The sequence below is a fragment of the Aedes albopictus genome, chromosome 3 (genome assembly GCF_035046485.1).
Source record: "Aedes albopictus strain Foshan chromosome 3, AalbF5, whole genome shotgun sequence".
Classification (NCBI taxonomy): domain Eukaryota; kingdom Metazoa; phylum Arthropoda; class Insecta; order Diptera; family Culicidae; genus Aedes; species Aedes albopictus.
The window spans coordinates 339,046,671-339,068,848 of NC_085138.1; the positions used below are offsets into that span (position 1 = coordinate 339,046,671).

Genomic DNA, 22,178 nt, shown 5'->3' on the forward strand with positions numbered 1-22,178 from the left:
ATCTTTCTTAATCTACCACTTCCGATCATTGGAAATATTTCAATTGAACATCCTTAACCCACCATCAGTCGCTTGCGTGTACTGAGTACACGCGTTTCAGAAAAATGCAAAAAATAATCGAAATTCGCACCAAATTGAACCGGGTGTTGGTCCTATTCCAAGATCCACTCTTCTTCTTGTTAGTAAGGCAGAAAAAAAATTAAAAAATGCACGGAAAGTACTCGAAAAATACGTAATTCTAACCTCACATTTTAAATGTGTACTCAGTACACCGGCGCGACCGCTGGTGTAACTTTTTTGTGAACCTGACCGTTACACGAGCGGTCGCGTCGTGTACTCAGTACACGGCAAACGCTTTCAATTATGGTTTATATGCTTTACTAGATACAATGTTGGTGTCTTCGGCTAAAATGTCCAACTGGATAATGCGCGTCTGATAGTGGACATGTGGAACCGGTCAACACGATCTGGTCCTGTCCCGGGTGTCGGAATGGCCCTCGCGGGAACCTGTTTCGTGGACATTTCAATTATGGCACCAAGAACTAGGCATGCGACGGCTCTATCTTCATGATTTTTCATATCCGTCATCTTAGTAATCATGAAAATGACCACTGACCTCCCTGGCTAACCCGTGGCCACCGGAATGTGCCCTGGAGGAACCTGTTTCGTGGACATTTTGACCATGACACCAAAACTAGGCATGCGACGGCTCTATCTTCATGATTATTCATATCCATCATCTTAATAACAATGAAAATGACCAGTGACCTCCCTGGCTAACCCGTGGCCACCGGAATGTGCCCTGGAGAAACCTGTTACGAGGACATTTTGACCATGACACCAAAACATGGCATGCGACGCATCTATCGTCATGATTTTCCATATCTATTATTTTAGTAACCATGAAAATGACCAGCGACCTCCCTGGCTAACCCGTGGCCACTGGAATGTGCCCTGGAGGAACCTGTTTCGAGGACATTTTGACCATGACACCAAAACTAGGCATGCGACGGCTCTATCTTTATGATTTTCCATATCTATTATTTTAGTAACCATGAAAATGACCAGTGACCTCCCTGGCGAACCTGTGGCCACCGGAATGTACCCTGGAGGAACCTGTTTCGAGGACATTTTGACCATGACACCAAAACTAGGCTTGCGACGCATCTATCGTCATGATTTTCCATATCTATTATTTTAGTAACCATGAAAATGACCAGTGACCTCCTTGGCCAACACGTGGCCACCGGAATGTGCCCTGGAGGAACCTGTTTCGAGGACATTTTGACCATGACACCAAAACTAGGCATGCGACGGCTCTATCTTCATGATTTTTCATATCTATCATCTTAGTAACCATGAAAATGACCAGTGACCTCCCTGGCTAACCCGTGGCCACTGGAATGTGCCCTGGAGGAACCTGTTTCGAGGACATTTTGACCATGACACCAAAACTAGGCATGCGACGGTTCTATTTTCATGATTTTCCATATCCATCATCTTTGTAACCGAAAAAAAAACTGCGAGTGACCTCTCTGGTTAACCCATGGCTACCAGCCATGCAAGGGCTCTATCTCCATGATCTTCATCTTCTTTTTTGTGTAACGTCCATACTGGGGCAAAGTCTGATACTCAGCTTAATGTTCTATGAGCACTTCCACAGTTATTAACTGAGAGCTTCCTTTGCATATGATCATTTTGCATGTGTATAGCGTGTGGCAGGCACAAAGATACTCTATAACGAAGAAAGCTAAGAAAAAATCTATAACAAAAAGTTCCAGTACCGACCGCGAATCGAACCTGTCACCATCAGCATGCATATACTGAATAATCACGCCTTCACAACTGTGGATATAGTGGTTTTCTAACGTCATGATGTTTCATGTACATCATCTTTGTAACTGTGAACAGTGCCAGCCATCTCTCTGGTTAACCTCTGGCCACTGGAATTTGCCCTGAAGAAACCTGTTCCGAATACATTTTGCCCATGGCTCCTAATGTTTTTTCACCTTCGTTATTAAAATAGGACCAGTGGGCCACTGGGGGTAACGGTTACCAAGACAATGAATATAAAAATTATGAAGATATAGCCGTCCTCTAACATGTTCCTGTGGCCACGGGTTTATGCTAGGTATCGCTCAAGTAATTTTCGTTCAGTTCATTATTTTTTCTTTACCGGAATGGTCAAGAACTTCAACACAGAGAGCTTCATTTGATTTGACGTATCTTCTCCGTTCCGTACTGGAGTCAAGAAGAATCAAAAGCTTCCTCATTTCTCGAGCGATTCCTTACCTGAGTTTTCCACGCATCGAGATATGCCAAAAAATCTTGCGAACTGCGTACTTCTCATAATGCAAGGATGCTGCACAGTGGCTCCACCATAGGTCTAAACCTTTGACCACAATCAACTGTGATATCAATGTGGTAACATAAAGTTTATTGATTTTTTTTTCTAATTTCAGTCGTTTGCATTCATCACTCTACCATCCAACATGTATTTAGTTGATTGTGTTCAATTCTTATATGGTTGAAAACGATGTAAATGTAAAATTAAGATGCTACTTTATCATCTTATTTGAATAAGTGTGACTGGTTTATGATTTTTCAAAAAATGTTTCCCCTTACGATCTCTTCTGACGTTTTTGTTTTATAAATCTTCCCTATAATATTGAACAATGATTTACTGACGATTTCAGTAGTAATTTTTATACATTACATTTCACTATTCTTAAGCAGCTGTGAGTACCGTGGATCGCCCAAACCAATATTAGTATACATTCATAACTCGATATAACGTAACAACATTTTTATGTTCGTTACGATGTATCAAAGTTACGTTATATCGAAGCCAAAAAAGATCCCCCCCCCAAATTATGTTATTCACTCAACAATGATTTTTGACCTTGTTTAAATGTTTTTTTTTTTTTCATTGTTGTATTTTATATACCTATCTTCAAAAGTCAACTATAAGTATAGTATACTATAAACCTTTTTATATCTATCTATTTGAACCAATATCGCATAAAACAAGATTATTTTTCATTTTTACATACCGAACTGCTCAAGCGTCAAACGTTACCTGTTCATGTGATTAAAAGTAACAAATCCCCTAGCAGGTAGCGTTGGAGTGTACATCATTTCATTTTCAGCAGTGGAAAATTCAAAGTTTCCTATACGATAATGCCTCCTAGAATTCCTTTTGAGATTCTTCCAAAATTCACTCGGTAATTCACCCAGGAATCTCTTAATGAAATACCTTCTGTGATTTATCCTGAAATTCTCGAAGGAGTTCCTCTAGAGTTTTTTTTTTCAAGGATTCAAACTCCTCCATTTATTCCTACTGGCTTTAATCTGCTAGAATTCCTCTAAAAAGGGCTTTGAAATAGGACACAATTGGTAAAGTACTAGAATTGTAGTAATGAGCTGAATTTGTGTATGGTGAGAAGGTTAATTCTTCGTTTCTGCAATGAAATGGTGCAAAAAGCGTGCAGTATAATTATTCCTTGCCTAAATTGATGCTGTTTGAGCAAAACTATGGATAACTAGGGTCTTGTACCATTTGGGCAGGTGTACCTATTTTGGGCACTTGCCGCTATAACTAAGTCAATTTCAAACCGATTGATTTGAAATTTTGTATAGAGTTAGGCACGTACAGTATCTATCTTTGTACAAAATTTCAAATCAATCGGTTTGAAATTGACTTAGTTATTGCGGCAAGTGCCCAAAATAGGTACACCTGCCCAAATGGTACAAGACCCTATGTTATTTATGTTGCAAGAAATGGAGAAAACAACAACACTGTTGTCCAAATTTTTGCTCAAACAGCATCAAATTAGGTAAGGAATAATAGTACCCTCGCTTTTTGCACCATTTCATTGCAGAAACGGAGAATTGAACTTCTCACCATACAAAAATTCAGCTCATTACTACAAATCTAGTTGTTTTGTGTCATAGGATTAGGTAGGTTATTGTTTTATTAGTTGTCATCGTGTGACAGCTGTAGATTTGCTTTAGTGTCGGTAGTTGGTAGCGCATCTACTTGGGCGGTACTGAACGCCATGGGTTTGGTCGCGTACATACCCCCACCCGTATTGCTGCCAGAACCTTCAGCTATACCTGGATCTACAGCGACATTCAGTATAGCCAACTTCGACACCGGACGTTGCTGAACTCCCATCGTAGTTTGCACGTCGACTCGCCGAACTCTCCGGTCTTTCCCTGGATATATTCGGAGTATTCTTCCTCGCGTCCAGCTGTTTCGCTCCTTATCGCTGGCAATCATCACCAAATCGCCGACTTCAACGTTGCGCGTCTCCCCAAACCATTTCGACTGAGGAGATATCACCGGGAGATATTCCTTGAGCCAACGCTTCCAGAAATTGTCCAGCATGACCTGGATAGCATTCCAACTGGAACGCAAAGCTGCTGCATCATCCGTCGGTCGTACAGCAGGTTGAACCACCCCACTGGAGTTCAAGAGCAAAAAATGGTTGGGCGTCAAGGCTTCGTGCTCTTCGCTTTCCAGAGGCAAATATGTCAGTGGGCGTGAGTTGACAAGCGATTCTACTTCTGCAAGCACAGTAGTCAAAGCTTCATCGTCGGGATTTCTATCCGTTAGTAAACAGCTAAGCCCTTTCTTAACGGAGCGCACGAGCCTCTCCCACACGCCACCCATGTGAGGGGCGTACGGGGGATTGAACTTCCACTGGGTTCTTTGGTTGGTTATGGTGGAAGCCAACGACTCGTTGATAGACCGCATTTCTTTGTCCAGTTCACTACGAACACCTTGGAAATTTGTACCCTGATCCGAATAGATTTCCTGGGGAGCTCCTCGCCTTGCGATGAACCTGCGTATAGCTTGCTTGCAAGAGTCCGTTGTTAACGAAGCCGCAACCTCCAAATGGATGGCCCTGGTCGTCAGGCAAGTAAACAGGGCCACCCAACGCTTGGCTTTCGCCCGTCCAACGCGAACTGTCAATGGCCCGAAATAGTCCAGTCCTACGAAAGTGAAAGCTCTGACGTAGGGGGTGATCCGGGCCACCGGTAGTGGACCCATTTTCGGAACCTGAGGCAATACTCGGTACACCGAGCACCAACTGCAGCGTTTCGTAGCCTTCCGAACGACTACTCTCATATCCGGAACGTGGTACTGTTGCCGCAGTTCATTTACCACGGTTTCACCGTTTGCGTGGCCATATTTCCGGTGATACCAGTTCACAAGAAGGTCCGTAACGTGGTGATTTCTTGGAATGATGATCGGGAACTTCGTACCGTACGGAATGTACGGCGATGCTGCTATTCGTCCATTCTTCCGCATGAGATCTCCTTCGCCGATAAACGGCGACAGCTTGTAAATATGGCTACTCTTTTCCACAGTTGTCTGCTGGCCTTCGGGAACGGACTGATCTTTGCGTAGTGAGCGGATCTCGTCTGGAAAAGCCTCTGCCTGCACCAACCTCCAAATGGTATGTTCCGCTGCACTCAGCTCCTCGCTCGAGAGAGCATCCACGTGGATCGCACAACCGGCCTTTTTTCGCTGGCAGTTTTTGTAGAACCGCCGAAGATACGCCGTCGCTCTGAGCAGTCTTTCCCACTTGGAGAACCGCTGGAACTGCATAAGAGGCTCGATCGAAATCTGCACGTTGACGTGGACGCTCCGCAACTCTTCGGTCGTAGAATCCTCCATCCCAGAATCTTCCACGGGCCACTGACTTTCATCCTCGTACAAGAATGCCGGTCCTTTAAACCAGCGGCAACTCTCAAAGTAGTTGGGACTCTTTCCCCATTTAGTGGCCTCATCCGCCACGTTTTGCTTAGATGGCACCCACCTCCAATCTGCAACACTCGTTTCTTCCAGTATCTCCGTGACGCGAAATGCTACGAACTGGCGATATCGTCTTTGATCGGAACGGAGCCACGAGAGCACTGTTCGTGAATCGCTCCATAGTACTCTGCGCTTGATTGCAAGGGTGTGGTTGTCGGTAACTGTCTTCATTAGCCTCGCCCCAATCGTCGCTGCCTGAAGTTCCAAGCGTGGTATGGTGAGCTGTTTCAATGGAGCTACTTTTGTCTTCGCTCCAACCAAGCAGCATCGAACCTCCCCATTATCGACGACTCTGAAGTAGGCAACGGTCGCGTACGCACTCTCGCTGGCATCGACGAAGACGTGTAGTTCCAGTGATTCGTAGGCTTCTTTGCTGTATCCTGGGAAGTAGCACCTAGGAATCTTCACTTTATCCAGTGACCGCAGCACCTCCAACCACTGTTGCCATCGAGGAATGATTTCTGCGGGGATACGTTCGTCCCAGCCGACCTTTGCCATCCAAACTTCCTGAATAATTACTTTTCCTTCGATGACAAAAGAAGCCACGAGCCCCAGAGGGTCGAACAGACTCATTACCAGCCGCAAAACCTCTCGCTTGGTAGGAATGACGGCTGTATCAAAAAGACGCTCCAAATCGCTACGGAAGGTCGTGGTGTACGAGAACATGTCCTCGCCGGGCATCCAGACCATTCCCAGGATGCGTTCCTGTTGGCTGCCTTTGTCCATCACGAAGCTTTTCACTGCTTGGGTATTGTGCTCTCCTATTCGCTCGAGAACTTCTGGAGAGTTCGACGTCCAGTGTCGTATTTGAAATCCTGCTCGTTCATGTACCGTTTTAACATCGGTTGCCAGTTGCACTGCCTCGTCGACACTATCGACGCTATCCAAATAGTCGTCGACATAATGGTTCTCCTTGATCGCAACGGCTGCTCTCGGGAACTCCTCTGCGTGGTCGTTAGCGTTGACATTCTTGGCATATTGGGTGGAACACGGCGAGCACGTGGAACCAAAAATGGCCACATCCATCACGAAAACTTGCACTGGCTGAGCTGGGTTGTCTCTCCACAGGAACCTCTGTGCTTGTCGATCCTCCGGTCGTATTTGCACCTGATGGAACACTTCCATTATGTCCGCGCTGATGGCAATGTTCCTCTGACGATAGCGACAAAGCACGGTTTGAAGGGGTACCAACAAATCCGGTCCTTTGAGGAGTACGGAATTGAACGAGACTCCTTGAACTGCGGCGGCTGCATCCCACACTACGCGAAGTTTATCGGGTTTTCTTGGGTTTACGACCACCCCTAACGGTAGGTACCAGACGCGTTTGGGGTCGGATTCTTCCAGTTCCCGTTGTGTAGCTTTATGAGCGTAACCTTTCGTCTGATAATCGACCATCAGCTGTCTCATTTTCTCGTAGAGTTCTGGTGACTTGGTGAGGCGATGTTCAAGGCATTTTAGACGTCGCTCGGCCATTGGACGACTGTTCGGAAACTCGACGGCATCGTACCTCCAGAGAAGGCCTGTTTGGTATTTACCGGAGGGAATCCGAACCGTTGTCGATTCCAGAATATCTCGTGCTCGTTGATCATCCGCTGATTCCGTAACCTTCGCAGCAGACACTCCTACGCTTTCCGTCGAGAAGAACTGCTTGACAAGTTCGTTGAGGTCGTCGTCGTGAGAACGGGTACAGACGTGGAGGACCCGATTAGGCTGGGCTTGATCAAGGGTCCCGGTACGGCCGAATACCACCCATCCTAGCCTTGTTTTGGTGGCTACCGGCTCGTTGGCTTTTCCTTCGCGTTGCTTTAGGGAAGTCTTCACCTTGGTGTTGTCCAGACCGATTAGGATACCCGGAACTCCATCACGATAACTCACGACGGGTAACCCTCGCAGATGGGCGAATCGACCTTCAAGTTCCTCGAAGCGAATCGACTGGTGGGGTAGGTCCAAACTCTCCACGGTCTGTACGCCTCGTAACTGGAACTGCTTGCCTTGTCCTACTCCGGAGATATTGAATTGGACCCTCCTGGAATCTTCCTCGGTTCTTTTAACTCCGTTGGTCCACTGCATGCACAGTGGAGACACAGATCCTTCCACGCCGAGCTGATCCACCAGCGACTTCTCCACTAAAGTTGAGTCCGACCCTCCGTCTAGGAAGGCAAAGGTTTGGACGGATCTGCCGTTGGCATGCAACATAACGGGAACAATTCTGAACAGCACTTTGTTGTGCCAGTTTTGGTGGACAGTTACTACTCCTGTTACAGCACTTGAAGTTGCGGTAGATTCTGGTTCTTGCCTTGGGTCGCCGGGATGAAGGAGATTGTGATGGCGTTGTTCACAGCCATCCGCGCCGCACAGCGATGCTTTGCAGGGCCACTTTCCGTGCGGGTAAAGACACCTTCTGCAGAGGTGAAGTTCCTGCGCGATTTTCCATCGGTTCTCCAGAGATTTCGATTTGAAAGACGAGCAGTCCTTCGGCTTGTGCCCACTAGTCTTACAAACCAAGCACGGCTTGTCACTAGCTCCTACTGGTGGTTTTGTGTAGCTTGTCTTCGTCGTACTCGGTTTCTGCTCTCCGCGGCTCTTGCTCGCATAGCTTTCCGACGCGTGGGCATTCACGACGGCTCTTCCCTTCGATTTATCCGGTTTATCCATTACCGGCGTTACCCGACTCGCAGCATCGACGATTACGTTCATATACTCCGAGAATGCTCGCAAATCCGCTCGTGCCACGCGCTGTGTATACAACGCCCAGTCCAGCTTGATGTTGGCTGGAAGTTTGTCGACCAACTCGTTGATCAACATCGGGTTCGCTAAATGCATCTCTTGCCCAGTCGCTATCAAGTGAGCACAGAGATTCCGTACCGCCAGTCCAAAATTTATGACGGTTTCCAACTTCTCGGATCGTGGAGCCGGAGTAGCTCGTACCTCCGCAAGCAATGTCCCGATGATGGCTTCTGGCCGTCCGTAGAGGGTGCACAAAGTACGAAGAATTTCCGGAACATTCAACGGGTGGAGAAGGAAACAGTTCACCGCCTTCCTTGCTTCTCCTTTAAGGCATCTTTGAAGCCTCATGAGGTTCTCCGCATCACTGTAGCCGCAAATTCTCGTCGACGTCTCGAAACTGCTCCAAAATAACGGCCATTCAGCAGGATTCCCAGAAAATGGTGGAAGTTCCTTAGGGACGACGTGACGGGCCGCCAGCTGCTGGGCGGTAGGAGCGTTGAAAAGTTGAGCGTCGTAACTTGCTGAAGATACGGAATGACCTGGACCACCTTGTACCGCCTGTGGGTACGGAGAATAGTTGAAGCCTGGTACACTCGCTGGTGCAGCGGAGACTGCTCCAGGGAAAATTGCTGAAGCGGCCGGTATTCCAATTGGATTCACTGGCGCCGATCCAATCGGCAGAGGATTTGCTGGCTGTCCTATTCTGGAGTTGATAATCGGTGCCGACGAAATGGTTCCACTGTGATAACGGTTGCCGATAAACGGAGAGGAATGCACTAGTTGTTCACTTATACTCGCATACACTGTCACTGGAACACCGGTAGCACTGATCGGTAAAGCACTCGTCGATCTTGGTCCGATCGAATCACTCGCGAACGATTGAACGTTTGTCGTTGAGGGGAAGGGAGGAGCGGAGGAACCCGTTGGAAGCGAGAATATTGGGCCCGGATAGCTCGAGACACTCCGCATTGGAGCCGTGTTAGTAGGGTGTGGTGGTGGTTTGACAGTTGGGAATATTGTGTTGTTTCCTATTGCCCTATGCTGGTTTGCTAAAGTTTCGTGTGCTATGGGATAGGCTCTACCTGCAGTGTAGGAACTAATATCAAACAACTGCTCAATCGGATTTGATTGAATTATTCCCCCCACATCAGGTGCCCTACTAGCTGCAATTGTATCGGCTGCGATCCTTACATGTCTAGTTGGCGTACTTACCGGAGCCGAACCTGTATACAAACTTTGTTCGGCTTCCAGTGGGTGGTTGGTGCTGATGGAACGGTCGATCTGCACCGAATACGTGCGGTTGTGGTAGTCCTCTTCTTGGTCGGCATCGACGTCATCGGGCTGGCTACGCTGTACATTTGCTGCCGACGACGCTACGAAGGGAGTAGATTGGCACGCAGGAATGAGTACCGCGGCGCTCGATGCTGGTGCGTTGTTGGATATAGCAAACGGCGAAACCGAATCCATCATGCTACTAGTTGGCTGGATCGCTGCGCCGATGGATTGGTCTTCGGGCGCGCCGATTACATTCGCTGGTTTGATTGGCTGCTGCTCCCGTGGCTGGGGTGGATTTTGGGGGTGTGCGCTTGGGTCCTGGTTTGAGGAACTGCTCTGCTGCGACGTGATTCCAGTGGGGATCGTTACCCCAGAATTGGTGGTCAGGGTCGCGGGCTGGTTGTCAATCCAGGACTGTACCTTGGCGATACTTCTCCGACTGCTACGTCGGCTACGCACACTCTTACCTTCCTCCTCCTCTTCCGCTTGAGCAAAGAGAAGATCGTACTTGCGTGTAATATACACCTTTTCAAGCTCGATTTTCTCCGCGATTGCTTTTTCCCGCTCGGCAATCAATCGTTCTTGAAGACGTTTCTCCTCAGCTAGTTTTTGCATCTGTATCTGCAATCTAGCCCGCGCGCTAGCTGATGTAGACGCAGACGACGATACGGAGGGCGCGGGGCGCCTAGGTACACACATCTCGCAGTAGTACGGGCTAGAGGTTGCCGATGTACCATCCTGAGCGCCGGCACACGAATTGTGGTACCGCGTGTGGCATCTAGCACACTCAATCATCGGCGCTTGGTTGTCTGGCTGCTCGCAGATAGAACAATGCCGATCGGTCGTCGCTTTGTCGGACATGTGGTTTTGCCCGTGGTGACGGCAATCATACAAGAGATCAATCTATTGATTGAAATAAAAACTCTTGAAGATTGTTACGGGACGGACGGGTATTAGAAAATCTCTCCAGACAAACTCGCTTTTTTGGTGGAGTAAGCTTCAAGCTGTAAATTTTTATTTAATTATTGCATGGATTTTAACAATTTTAGGTTAACTTACAGTTTTTAGTTTTCTTCGTGTCTGTCCGTCGTTTGTAACGTTATTCTTCAATGTTTTGTGTTTAGCTGTAGGTAATTTAAGTTTAGTTTACAATATAATCTAACAAATTCATTTTACTTACTATTTTAAGGTAATTTTAGAGAAAAGAAAATTTAACAAATTTAGCACTAAACTTCACGTGTTCGTTTTGTGGCTCTCTGTTCTGTTTTGTGTCATAGGATTAGGTAGGTTATTGTTTTATTAGTTGTCATCGTGTGACAGCTGTAGATTTGCTTTAGTGTCGGTAGTTGGTAGCGCATCTACTTGGGCGGTACTGAACGCCATGGGTTTGGTCGCGTACACTAGTACTTCACCGATCTGTCCTATTACTCCAAAAGTTCTCGATATCATTCCTCCAGGAATTTCCCCTGTGGCATCTCTAGGATTCCCCATGGGATTCCAGAGATTTTTGCAAGGATTCATCCTGCCATTCGCTTTAAAATTTCTACTGGGATTCTCCCAGTCATACCTGCAATGCTCTAATACCTTCCTGCTCAATAAGTATTTGCTGAGATTCACCCAGTAATTCCTGCTGGTACTTATTCTGCACATTTTGAACTCTTTTCTAAATTTTTTTTCAGGGATTTCACCGGTAATTCTTCCGAAAACTCAGGATATCGGCAAAAACCACCAGGAATTTCTTCAGAGACCCATTCAAAGATTGCTGGTTCCAGGAAACCCTGTTGAATTACTCCAGGGATGCCTCATTGATTGATTTGTCTTTATTAAGGAGACTTTCAGCTTTTGGTAAGAGGGATGCCTCATTTTCTTTCAAAGCATTTCTTTTAATGATTCCTTAAGGAATTTCCCCTTTTTCATAGATTTTCGCTGTGATTCCTCTAGAAGCTTGCTTTGAATCCCTCCAGAAATTCCCTATGGTACTTCACGTGGCATTTCTACATAAATTCTTCATGTGATTATTCCATGAATTCCTTTAGGAAGAATAGATTACTTTTGAAATATTTCCACCGAAATAATTCATCCGTGGGATATATCACAAAATTTCGCCAGAAATTTATCAAGAAATTTATCTAGGGATTTATCAGAGAATTTCTTGAGCGATTTTCTGCAGGGTTCTTCTAAGACTAGGCGGACTTGCCCCGGCGTTATAACTCGCAGTATCGCATGAAACCGAATTTGCTTCCACTGCTGTCTACTGTCATGTCTTTTGGAGTTGGAAGGCTATGTTTCAGTAGGAATGATATGTCAAGAATAAGTACAGTAGACGTTCGGTCGGTGCAAACGGTTTAACTGCAATGCTTTTTACCTGTAAGTCCGGTAAGTTCAACAAATTTGGAGTTATCGCACCGCCAAACGTCAAAATGATGTGCCATGTTTGCCCTAATAGGCTGGAGGAATTGAATGAGTGTGGATGAATTAAACGAAGACAAAAAGCAGGATCTTCATATAACGAAATGCAAAAGTAACTGATGCTGTGAATAAGTTCCTCTGGCCTATGAACAGTCGCATGGAGCTCACGTTCATTTTACGTCAATTGATGGTTTTATGACATCTGTCAGGCGTTGCAGTTACTCAATTTCATTCGTTAAGTGAAACGTAAACATGTTGCAGTTAGCAGTTAAACAAAATTACTGACACCGAAAACTGTCATATAACTGCGAAAGTGTTCGTATATCGCTAAACTGGTTAGTAGACTTGGTTCCAGGAGGAGCGTAATATCATAAAGACTATTTCGTGAATCACGTGTATTATTCAAATAGCAAAACATTGGAACCATAAAAAATTACGTTATATCGAGGTAAAAGTTACGTTATACTGAGTTACGTAATATTGAGGCTACGTTATACCGAGGTATGACTGTATACAAATCAGTTGTTAACCAAGTTCACAAAACAAAAAAATTCGGCTCCGTGAAGCAAAAAAAAACTATTTTTTATTTCTTTCTATTCGAAAATTACAAAACTAGATTGGACATATTTTTATACAATACACTGAAACCTCCATTTAAGTCGATGCATGGCTGATCGAAAATAATTTTTACCATGCAGGCAATGAGAAAACTATAGACTTTTATATTTTTTAACACTGCGCATGACAAAGGAGATTTGTAAAAAAATATAAAACTGTATTGTTTAGTCATTGCCTGTACGGTAAAAATTATTTTCTGTCAGCCATGCATCGACTTAAATGGAGGTTTCAGTGTACAAAAAGGCTTTTGGGAGGCAAATATGTATCAAATTAACGGATTCACCATGCTATAAGCGAAATTATAAGCATGACCGCCTCATACAGAGTTATTGCACACCTTGGAACCTCGCTAATTGTTGCACACTCCATACTTTTCTTATGAGGTGTGCAACAATTGGCGAGTTTTTAAGGTGTGTAACAATTGGCGATTTACCCTAGATGATGGATATGGAAAATCATGAAGCTAGAGCCGTCGCATGCCTAGTTTTGGCGTCAAAGCCAAAATGTCCACGAAACAGGTTCCTCCAGGGCACATTCCGGTGGCCATGGGTTAGCCAGGGAGGTCACTGTTCATTTTCATGGTTACTAAGATGATGGATATGAAAAAATCATGAAGATAGAGCCGTCGCATGCCTAGTTTTGGTGTCATGGTCAAAATGTCCTCGAAACAGATTCCTCCAGGGCACATTCCGGAGGCCACGGGTTGGCCAGGGAGGTCACTGTTCATTTTCATGGTTACTGAGATGATGCATATGAAAAAATCATGAAGATAGAGCCGTCGCATGCCTAGTTTTGGTGTCATGGTCAAAATGTCCTCGAAACAGGTTCCTCCAGGGCACATTCCGGTGGCCACGGGTTAACCAGGGAGGCCACTGGTCATTTTCATGGTTACTAAGATGATCGATATGAAAAATCATGAAGATAGAGCCGTCGCATGCCTAGTTTTGGTGTCATGGTCAAAATGTCCTCGAAACAGGTTCCTCCAGGGCACATTCCAGTGGCCACGGGTTCGCCAGGGAGGTCACTGGTCATTTTCATGGTTACTAAGGTGATGGATATCAAAAAATCATGAAGATAGAGCCGTCGCATGCCTAGTTTTGGTGTCATGGTCAAAATGTCCTCGAAACAGGTTCCTCCAGGGCACATTCCGGTGGCCACGAGTTAGCCAGGGAGGTCACTGGTCATTTTCATGATTACTAAGATGATGGATATGAAAAATCATGAAGATAGAGCCGTCGCATGCCTAGTTTTGGTGTCATGGTCAAAATGTCCTCGAAACAGGTTCCTCCGGGGCACATTCCGGTGGCCACGGGTTGGCCAGAGAGGTCACTGGTCATTTTCATGGTTACTAAGGTGATGGATATGAAAAATCATGAAGATAGAGCCGTCGCATGCCTAGTTTTGGTGTCATGGTCAAAATGTCCTCGAAACAGGTTCCTCCAGGGCACATTCCGGTGGCCACGGGTTGGCCAGGGAGGTCACTGGTCATTTTCATGGTTACCAAAATAATGAATATGAAAAATCATGAAGATAGAGCCGTCGCATGCCTAGTTTTGGTGCCATAACTGAAATGTCCACGAAACAGGTTCCCGCGAGGGCCATTCCGACACCCGGGACAGGACCAGATCGTGTTGACCGGTTCCATATGTCCACTATCAGACGCGCATTATCCAGTTGGACATTTTTGCTGAAGACACCAACATTGTATCTAGTAAAGCATGTAAACCATAATTGAAAGCGTATGCCGTGTACTGAGTACACGACGCGACCGCTCGTGTAACTTTTTTTGATGCGACTGATGGTGGGTTAAGACTTAAGAATCAAATGTTGTTAAGCACTAGCTGTAAAATTAAAGGATGTTGAAAAAAAATCCTAAAACAATTCTGTAAAAAATCCAAATGAAATGTTTAGATCAATTCTATAAAAGAAACCTGCAACTTTGTGAATTTTTTAAGATAAATAATAGTGCTTAGGCAAAAAAAAACTGATGGATGAGTGTCTTTAAGGATTTTCAAAAAACTTCACGAATGAAATCCAAATTATTTAGGAATTTTCAAAATTTCAATAATAGCTTTTTATCGAGATTTAAAAAAAAAATCTGGAGGAGTCCCAAACGCTAAAGTAATTGACGACGAAAAATTGGAAGACTTTCTAAGAAATTAAAAAGCAAATCTTGAAGAAACATGAAAACATTGGCAAAGTGATTGCTTGCCAAAAGCGTGGTAGACCCACGTCCCGGCTCTTATTATCTAGCAGTATTTTTTTGTCAGTATCCACGTTCCTGGACACTGGATTCTGAATTATTGATACATGAGTTCAAACAAATTTTCAATAAATCTACCAGTTCAAAAATTGGAATCCTTTCGGGGATTCCACTAGATCTTTTCTCAAAATTGTTCAGGATCTCCGTCAGATAAATCACGTTCGACTTATACTACTTATATTCAGCACTATATTATTTTTAGTCGTTTTGCAAGTGAGCAAAACCGGAATAAAGAAAGACGCAAATTAGGAATTTGGGAATGAGAAATAGGATTCTCAGATGAATCATCTTAATAACAGATTAAGATAGAGAAGCCAAACTTATCATGATCATCTATCTCTGTTCTTTGCAGTCGTTTCCTCTCCGTCGCCGTTTGTTGAACCAAAGGAGAAAGAACCAACGAAAAAATCTAAAAAGGAAGATAAAATCAAACTAGGAAGCATGGACGCCGAATCGATCAAAACCAGTAAAAGTGCACTTAGTCTGTTCCGAACGGTGAGTAAAACTATGCCTTCAATATCGAACTTTAATTTAAACGTCCCATATCATCATTCCAGCCATCCCTCCCCAAACGACTGAAGTTCAAACACATTTCGGATCTCACACCAAAGAAGTCCAAGGAAGCCGCAGCGGAAAAGCTACGTCAACTGGATCTGGAATCGCCGGGAGCAAAAACGACCGAGAAGGCAGTGGATTGCGGCTCAAAGGTTCCACCAATCGTTCAGCTGTACAACAAAATCGACGTGAACAAGGAAGCACTGCAGCGCACCCGCGAGGAGAATGAAGAACTCAAAGCGCGGGTTCAGGAACTGTTGGCTGAGCGTCGGGTCGCGGAGGGTGAACAGTGCGGTGCTCTGGAGGAGAAGGATCACCAGATAATGCTGTTGGAGAGGGAGTTGACCAGTATTACCAAAGCGGACGAGCTGTTGCAGCACATTGCCGAAGGATGTTTGGAAAAGGTGAAGGAGAATGAGGAAGAGATCAAACGACTGCATAAGGATTACGAACGGCAGTTGGGCGAGGTTTATGATTCGAAGATTGAGTTGGAGCTGAGATTCGAAAAGTTGGAGGCTAGATATAATGAACTGCAGGATGAGCTGATGGTAAAAGAAGGGGAGAACTTTTTGCTGAGCGAGGAGTTGCTGGCAGTGAGAGAAATTCTGGAAGCACATGATGTGGAGTTGCAGAGAAAAGTCGAAGAAATCAAGGAGATGGAACAGAGTTTGAATCAGTTGATCAAAGAGGGAAATGATTTGAAGGAGCAGGTTAACTATTTCCGCATACAATCCGAAGAAGATATGATGAAGTATGTGGAAGAGAGCCGAGTTACCATTCGCGAGATTGATACGTTCAAGAAAAAGAACGAGGAGTTGTTGGCGCAATTGACTGAGAAGAATGCGATTATCGAAGAGATGCAGGAGGAACTCAATGAGAACCAGTTCGAGATGGATGAGATCAGAGATGAAGTTCGGAATGACTTCAACCAGGAATTGACGACGGTGGTTAAGAAATATGAACAACAATTAGCCACGTTGAACGAAGTCAATGAAATGAAAATTAGGGAATGTGAGTCTATTTTTGTACTGGAAAAATCAAAGATGATGAAGGAGCATGCGGACAAGATCAAGAACATGGATAAGGATCATCAACGTGAGATCGAACGGATCAGCGAGCAAGCTGAGGAAAAGATCCGCATAGGCGAAGTCCAGAACGAAGAACGTATGAAGGGATTGGAACTCTCGATTCAAACTACAGTTGCCAACGCACTGGCGAATGAGAAGATGCGTTGGCAGAAGGAACTGGACAAGTGCCAGAAGATTGCCGAGACGGAGATCATGCAGTGCGAGTTTGAGAAGCGCGATCTCCGGGCTCTTTGGGAGGCTTCGAATGAGGTGATCAAAGAACACGAGAAAAAGATCGCAGAGCTGGAACGAAGATTGATTGCAGAGATGGGTGGCAGCAACAAAACCAAAGATGAATACGAGAGCGAACTGAAGGAGCTGAATAGAGAGAATGCCAGACTGCAAACGGAGAAGTACAACTATCAGTTGACGCTGAACAATACTCGATCTACAGTGAATATTCTGATGGAGCGATTGAAGAAATCGGATGGAGACGTAGAAACACTCAAGTCAGAACTCGATTCGGTAACTAAAAGCAAGGCTGAAATTGAAACTGAGAGCAACAAGCTCAGGGAAGAGATTGAAGAGTACAAGCGAGTTCTGACAGCGCTGCGATCGTCTTCCAGCCAACTGGAGAAAGAGATGCGTGACAAAGAGGAAGTATTCGAAAAGATCATGACTTCAGAGGAAGACGCCATTCTGACTGTTTCACAGATAGGAAAGTTGTTCAACGAGAAGATGGAGGAGAGTATTTCCCGTTATTTGGATATGTATGACGAGCTGAAGAAGAAGTATGATGCACGTGAAGCCTACATTCAGGATATGAAGACGTTGTTGGATGAGTTCGCTACAGGAATCGAGCTGGCTCGAATCGAACTGGACACGAAGGATAAGAAGATTTTTGAGCTGGAGAACGAGAACAAAGACATCAAGCTGGAAAACATGACATTCAGGTTCAAATGCGAACAGTTTGAAAAATATCAGGTGGAAGGACGAGCACCTCTACCATCACCGGAAATCCCATCGAAGATTGATGAAGAACAGCAGTTGGTGTCCAGTATGCTGATTGAGAATATCATAAATCAGCTGGAGAAGGTCGAGGAAGACAAGGTGCACAATATCAACCATATCGAACTGATTCAAGAGGTGATTGAGTGTGATACTGAGAAGGATGACGCCAGAGTCGGCGAACTGAATGAGAAGGTTTGTATTAGCTTGTCTTCCTGGTCAGACCCAATATGCTTATTTCTATCCATTTTCAGCTCAAGGAAACTGAAGAAAAGCTTCGCATTGTTGAACAATTCGCGAAGGAAACATCAGACAAGTACACTGAACTGTTGGAAAATCAGAATAACCGACAGAAGATGAAGGCCATAGAAAGCAATAAGGATCACCAGCAACTGAAGGCGGTAAGTAAAAGTCGAAAACATCCAAAAGTTCTTAATTCTATTAATCGACCTTTCCAGAAAATTGCAAAACTTCAAGAGGTCAACAAAAAGCAGGAAAACACCATCCAGGGACTGCAGCAACAGTTGTCGTGCTTTGATTCTCCTCAGAAGATGAACCTATCCGGGAAGCTGTTTGGCCTCGGTAGTCCCAAAACGCCCAAGAAGCTGATTGCTTCGCCGTTTCCCGGAAAGGAAAACCGCTCTCCCGTGGTTACACCTGGTACAGTGTATAGTCCGCGGAGTAACGTACTGCGCCCGAGGAATAACTAAAGCCCTCGAATGGGCGGCACAGTGGTGGCGCAGACGACTGCACGATCAGTTATGATTGCAGAACCAAAAACTTAGTTTTACGACGTAACTATTGTATTTATTGCCAATGTCAGAATGGATCAATATTCCTAATTGAGTAAGGTTACAGAGTCAGGTGATACGCGCGAAATATATGAACGAACGGTTTATAAATTATAAAAAAAATGAATGAGCTCAAAATTTATAAAAAAAGGAAATACTTAATGAAAATCTATGGAGTCAAATAAAGCAACACTCTCGAAAATAACCTAATGCAAATAAACTGAAGTAACAACGTATGAACTTCTCAAGAATATCACATACATTAACCTAAACTTTAGCATGGGTGGCTGCCTTCATGCTTGTTAGCTCCAGTACCACCAAATCAACAAGAATTCCTCCAGGGGTTCACTCGAGAATTTTTCTGTGATTTTTGAGACTCCTTCAGGAATTCCTCCTGGAATTCTTTCAGAAACTTCTTCATTGTTTTATCCAGGACTTCCTCCAGGAATTGTTTATGGATTCCCTGGGGAAATCCTCTTGGGGTTGCATTCGATATTCCTCCTGGGGTTTCTTCAGGAACTTGCACAGGGATTCCTCCAGGAGTTCCTTCGCGACCTCTTCATAGGGTTCCTTCAGGATTTCTCAATGAATTATTTCTGCGATTTCTGCAGTACTTTCTGGGATATCTTCACAAAACACCCCTACTACCTCAAGAATATCTTCTGAGATTCCTTCTGAAATTTTTCCTGGGATTCCTTTAAGGATTCTTCCAGGAGTTTTTCCAGGGATTCCTCTGGGAATTCCTGAGAGGATTCCTTTTAAAAATCTTTCAGGAATTCCTTCAGGCAATTCTCCAAGAATTCCTCCAGGATTTCTTCAAGGATTTCCTCCAGGAATTCCTCAAGGGATTGCTCTATGGATTCCTCCAGAAATTCTTTCAGGAAATCCTCTTAGCCTTCCCCCAGGAATTCCACCAAGAATTCCTCGAGGAATTACTACAGGAATGTCTCTAGGAATTCCTCCAGGAATTTCTTCAGAAATTTCTACAGCTATTCCTCTAGGAATTTATGCAGACATTCCTCCAGGAATTACTTAGGGAATTCTTTCAGATATTCCTCCAGGAATTGCTCCGTGCATTTCTTAAGGAATTCCTCAAGACATTCCACCAGGCATTCCACCAGGAATTCCTCCAAAGTATCCCCCAGGTATTTATTCTGAGAATCCTCCAGGAATCGCCGTAGACATCCAGGGATTTTTCGAGGCAATTTTCGATGAATTTCTCTAGAGATTTCTCCAGGGTTTTCTCCAGATTTTTTTCCAGAGATCACGCCAGGCATTTGTCCAGAGATTCTTCCGAGAATTCCTCAGGAATATTCCTAGGAATTTATTCAGGAATTCCTTTAGGAGCTTTTCCAGGATTTCCTCCAGGGATTCCAGGGAATCCAGCTATTCTCTCAGAGATTCCTACAGGGGATTCTCCGCGAATTCCCCCCGGGCTTCCTCCAGGAAGTTCTCCAAGGATTCCTTCAGGAATTCCTCCAGAAATTCCACCAAATATTTCTCCAGGAGCTCTTCCAGAAATTCCTCTAGGAATTCTTCCAGGAATTTCACAAGAGATTTCTCCAGAAATTTCTCCAACGATTCCACCCAGAATTCCTCTAGGGATTCCTCCAGCAATTCCTCCAAGGATTCCCCCAGGAATTCCTCCAGAAAGAGTAGAATATGATGCAAAATATTTTTTTCTTGATATCCTCGGTCATCCAAGCTGTTCTTGAGTTTAAATTCTAAAGCCTACGGGTGTAACGGTAACTTCTTTCATTATAAAAAGCTACGATTTGTATTCTACCATGTCCATTAAGTCACTTGAATGTTCAGAACAAAATATCAGATCAATCGGGATATCCCAGGCCATCCAAACTAATCTTGAGCTTAGATCCTAAACTAAAGTCTACGCGTGTAACGGCAACTTCTTCCATTATACAATGCTACGATTTGTAATCTATTATATCCAGTTCATGTTCAAAAGACAGTATCAGAACAGGCGGGATATCCTAGGTCATCCAAAATGTTCTGGAGTTCAGATCCTGAAGTCTACGGATGTGACGGCAACTTCTTTAAGAGTTTAGATCCCAAAGTCTACGAGTGTAACGCTTACTTTTTTATACAAAGCTACAATTTGTATTCTTTCATGTCCAGTAAGTCTTCTGAAAGTTCAGAAGACTGTATTAGGTCTGTCAGGATATCCAAGGTCATCCAAACTGTTCTGGAGTTCGGATCCTGAAGTCTACGCATGTAGCAGTCACTTGTTTCATCATACAACGCTACGATCATGTTCAACAACGATCAACGCAACGCTATCATGTTCAGTAAGTTTCTGAAAGTTCAAAACAGCCGCGATATCTTATGTCATCCAAACTGTTCTTGAGTTTAGATCTTAAAGTCTACGCGTGTAACAGTAACGTTTTTCATTATACACAGCTACGATATAACTTGGTGGCGTAGTGGCTAACGCTTCTGATTCGTATACAGAAGGTCCTGGGATCAATCCCTGGCCCGTCCCTTTCCTCCTATTTTGTATCTTTCTATCTCTTTCTTCTTTCTCTCTCACTTCTCTACATATACAACTCATGTATATTCATATATTCATAGCCATCGCTAGAACCAGAAACGAAATGAAAAAGTCGTTTCCTTCCTTCCAACTTCCACAGCACAGTGTATATAACGCCTACCAGTTATGCAACCAAAGCGAACTGTGCCGCTTGACCTTCATAGAATTCAACTCAAAATCTATCACCCTGCGAACTCTATTAATAACCCCTATCCAATGAAACGTTTTTTTGACCTCGGGAGCTCGTGCGGTCCCAGAAGGAGACCCACCTAGACCCCAAGCTGCTGGTCTGACCGTCGGCAGCTTCCAGGATGGGCGCGAAAGGCCTATTTCGCTCCCAAGACCCAGGGCGTTTTGATCTAGGGGATTTTTTTCTGATGGCGAACGAAAGTGAAAGTTTACTCCCGTTGGTAAATTGTCCCTGTATTCCACCAATTGAAGCGTTGTTAGCAAGGGCGTGGGCGTGATGAATTTGGAGAGCATCGCCAGCTGGGTTGGACGCTAACGTCAGCTGCGTGGTGTTCTGTATCAATTGGGTGGGGGGGGGGAGGAGGGGTTGAGGGGTTCGACGACGTTTAGTAGGATTCAGTTGGATATCAGTGCAATTTGTACCAGTTCAGATCAATCACGGAGTTCGTTGATCTTTATTTTATACACAGCTACGATATGTAATCTATCATGTCCAGAAAATCTTACGAATGTTTAATGGACAACATCAGATCGGCTGGGGTCATCAAAACTATTATGATATTTAAAATCTAACATCTACAACAATTGATGTTTCTATTTTGGCTGTATAGAGTTATGTTGTATAATCTATTATACTTACTGGAGTTCGCAGACTACAATCAGAGACTATGACATAGTTTCGGGATATTCAGAATCGTCAGATTGCTCCAGTCCCCGCGATTGATTATGAAACGTTACTCAGTATGTCAGATATAGCTGATGTTACGAGTTCAGACCTGAAGTTCTGCACTCCAAGATAGTTTGGCTGACCTGGGGTATTCCCATAGTATTTCTAAATGGCATTTGAGATTTCAAGTGCTTCACGGATCTCAGCAGATTACGCTATGCTATTATTTATGGCAAA

The 22,178-nt window shown here is 44.5% G+C and overlaps 1 protein-coding gene across 1 annotated transcript in view; it reads left to right on the forward strand.

Moving 5' to 3' along the window:
- The window catches only part of LOC109424684 (interaptin), a 31,882-nt gene extending 13,120 nt beyond the window's left edge, over nucleotides 1-18,762 (forward strand). The window contains exons 2-5 of the mRNA XM_019699848.3: nucleotides 15,469-15,611; nucleotides 15,674-17,941; nucleotides 18,001-18,147; nucleotides 18,205-18,762. Coding sequence (XP_019555393.3) covers nucleotides 15,469-15,611; nucleotides 15,674-17,941; nucleotides 18,001-18,147; nucleotides 18,205-18,456 — 2,810 coding nt within the window. The 3' untranslated portion in view covers nucleotides 18,457-18,762. The remainder of the gene's footprint in view (nucleotides 1-15,468; nucleotides 15,612-15,673; nucleotides 17,942-18,000; nucleotides 18,148-18,204) is intronic.
- Nucleotides 18,763-22,178: the final 3,416 nt, after the last annotated feature.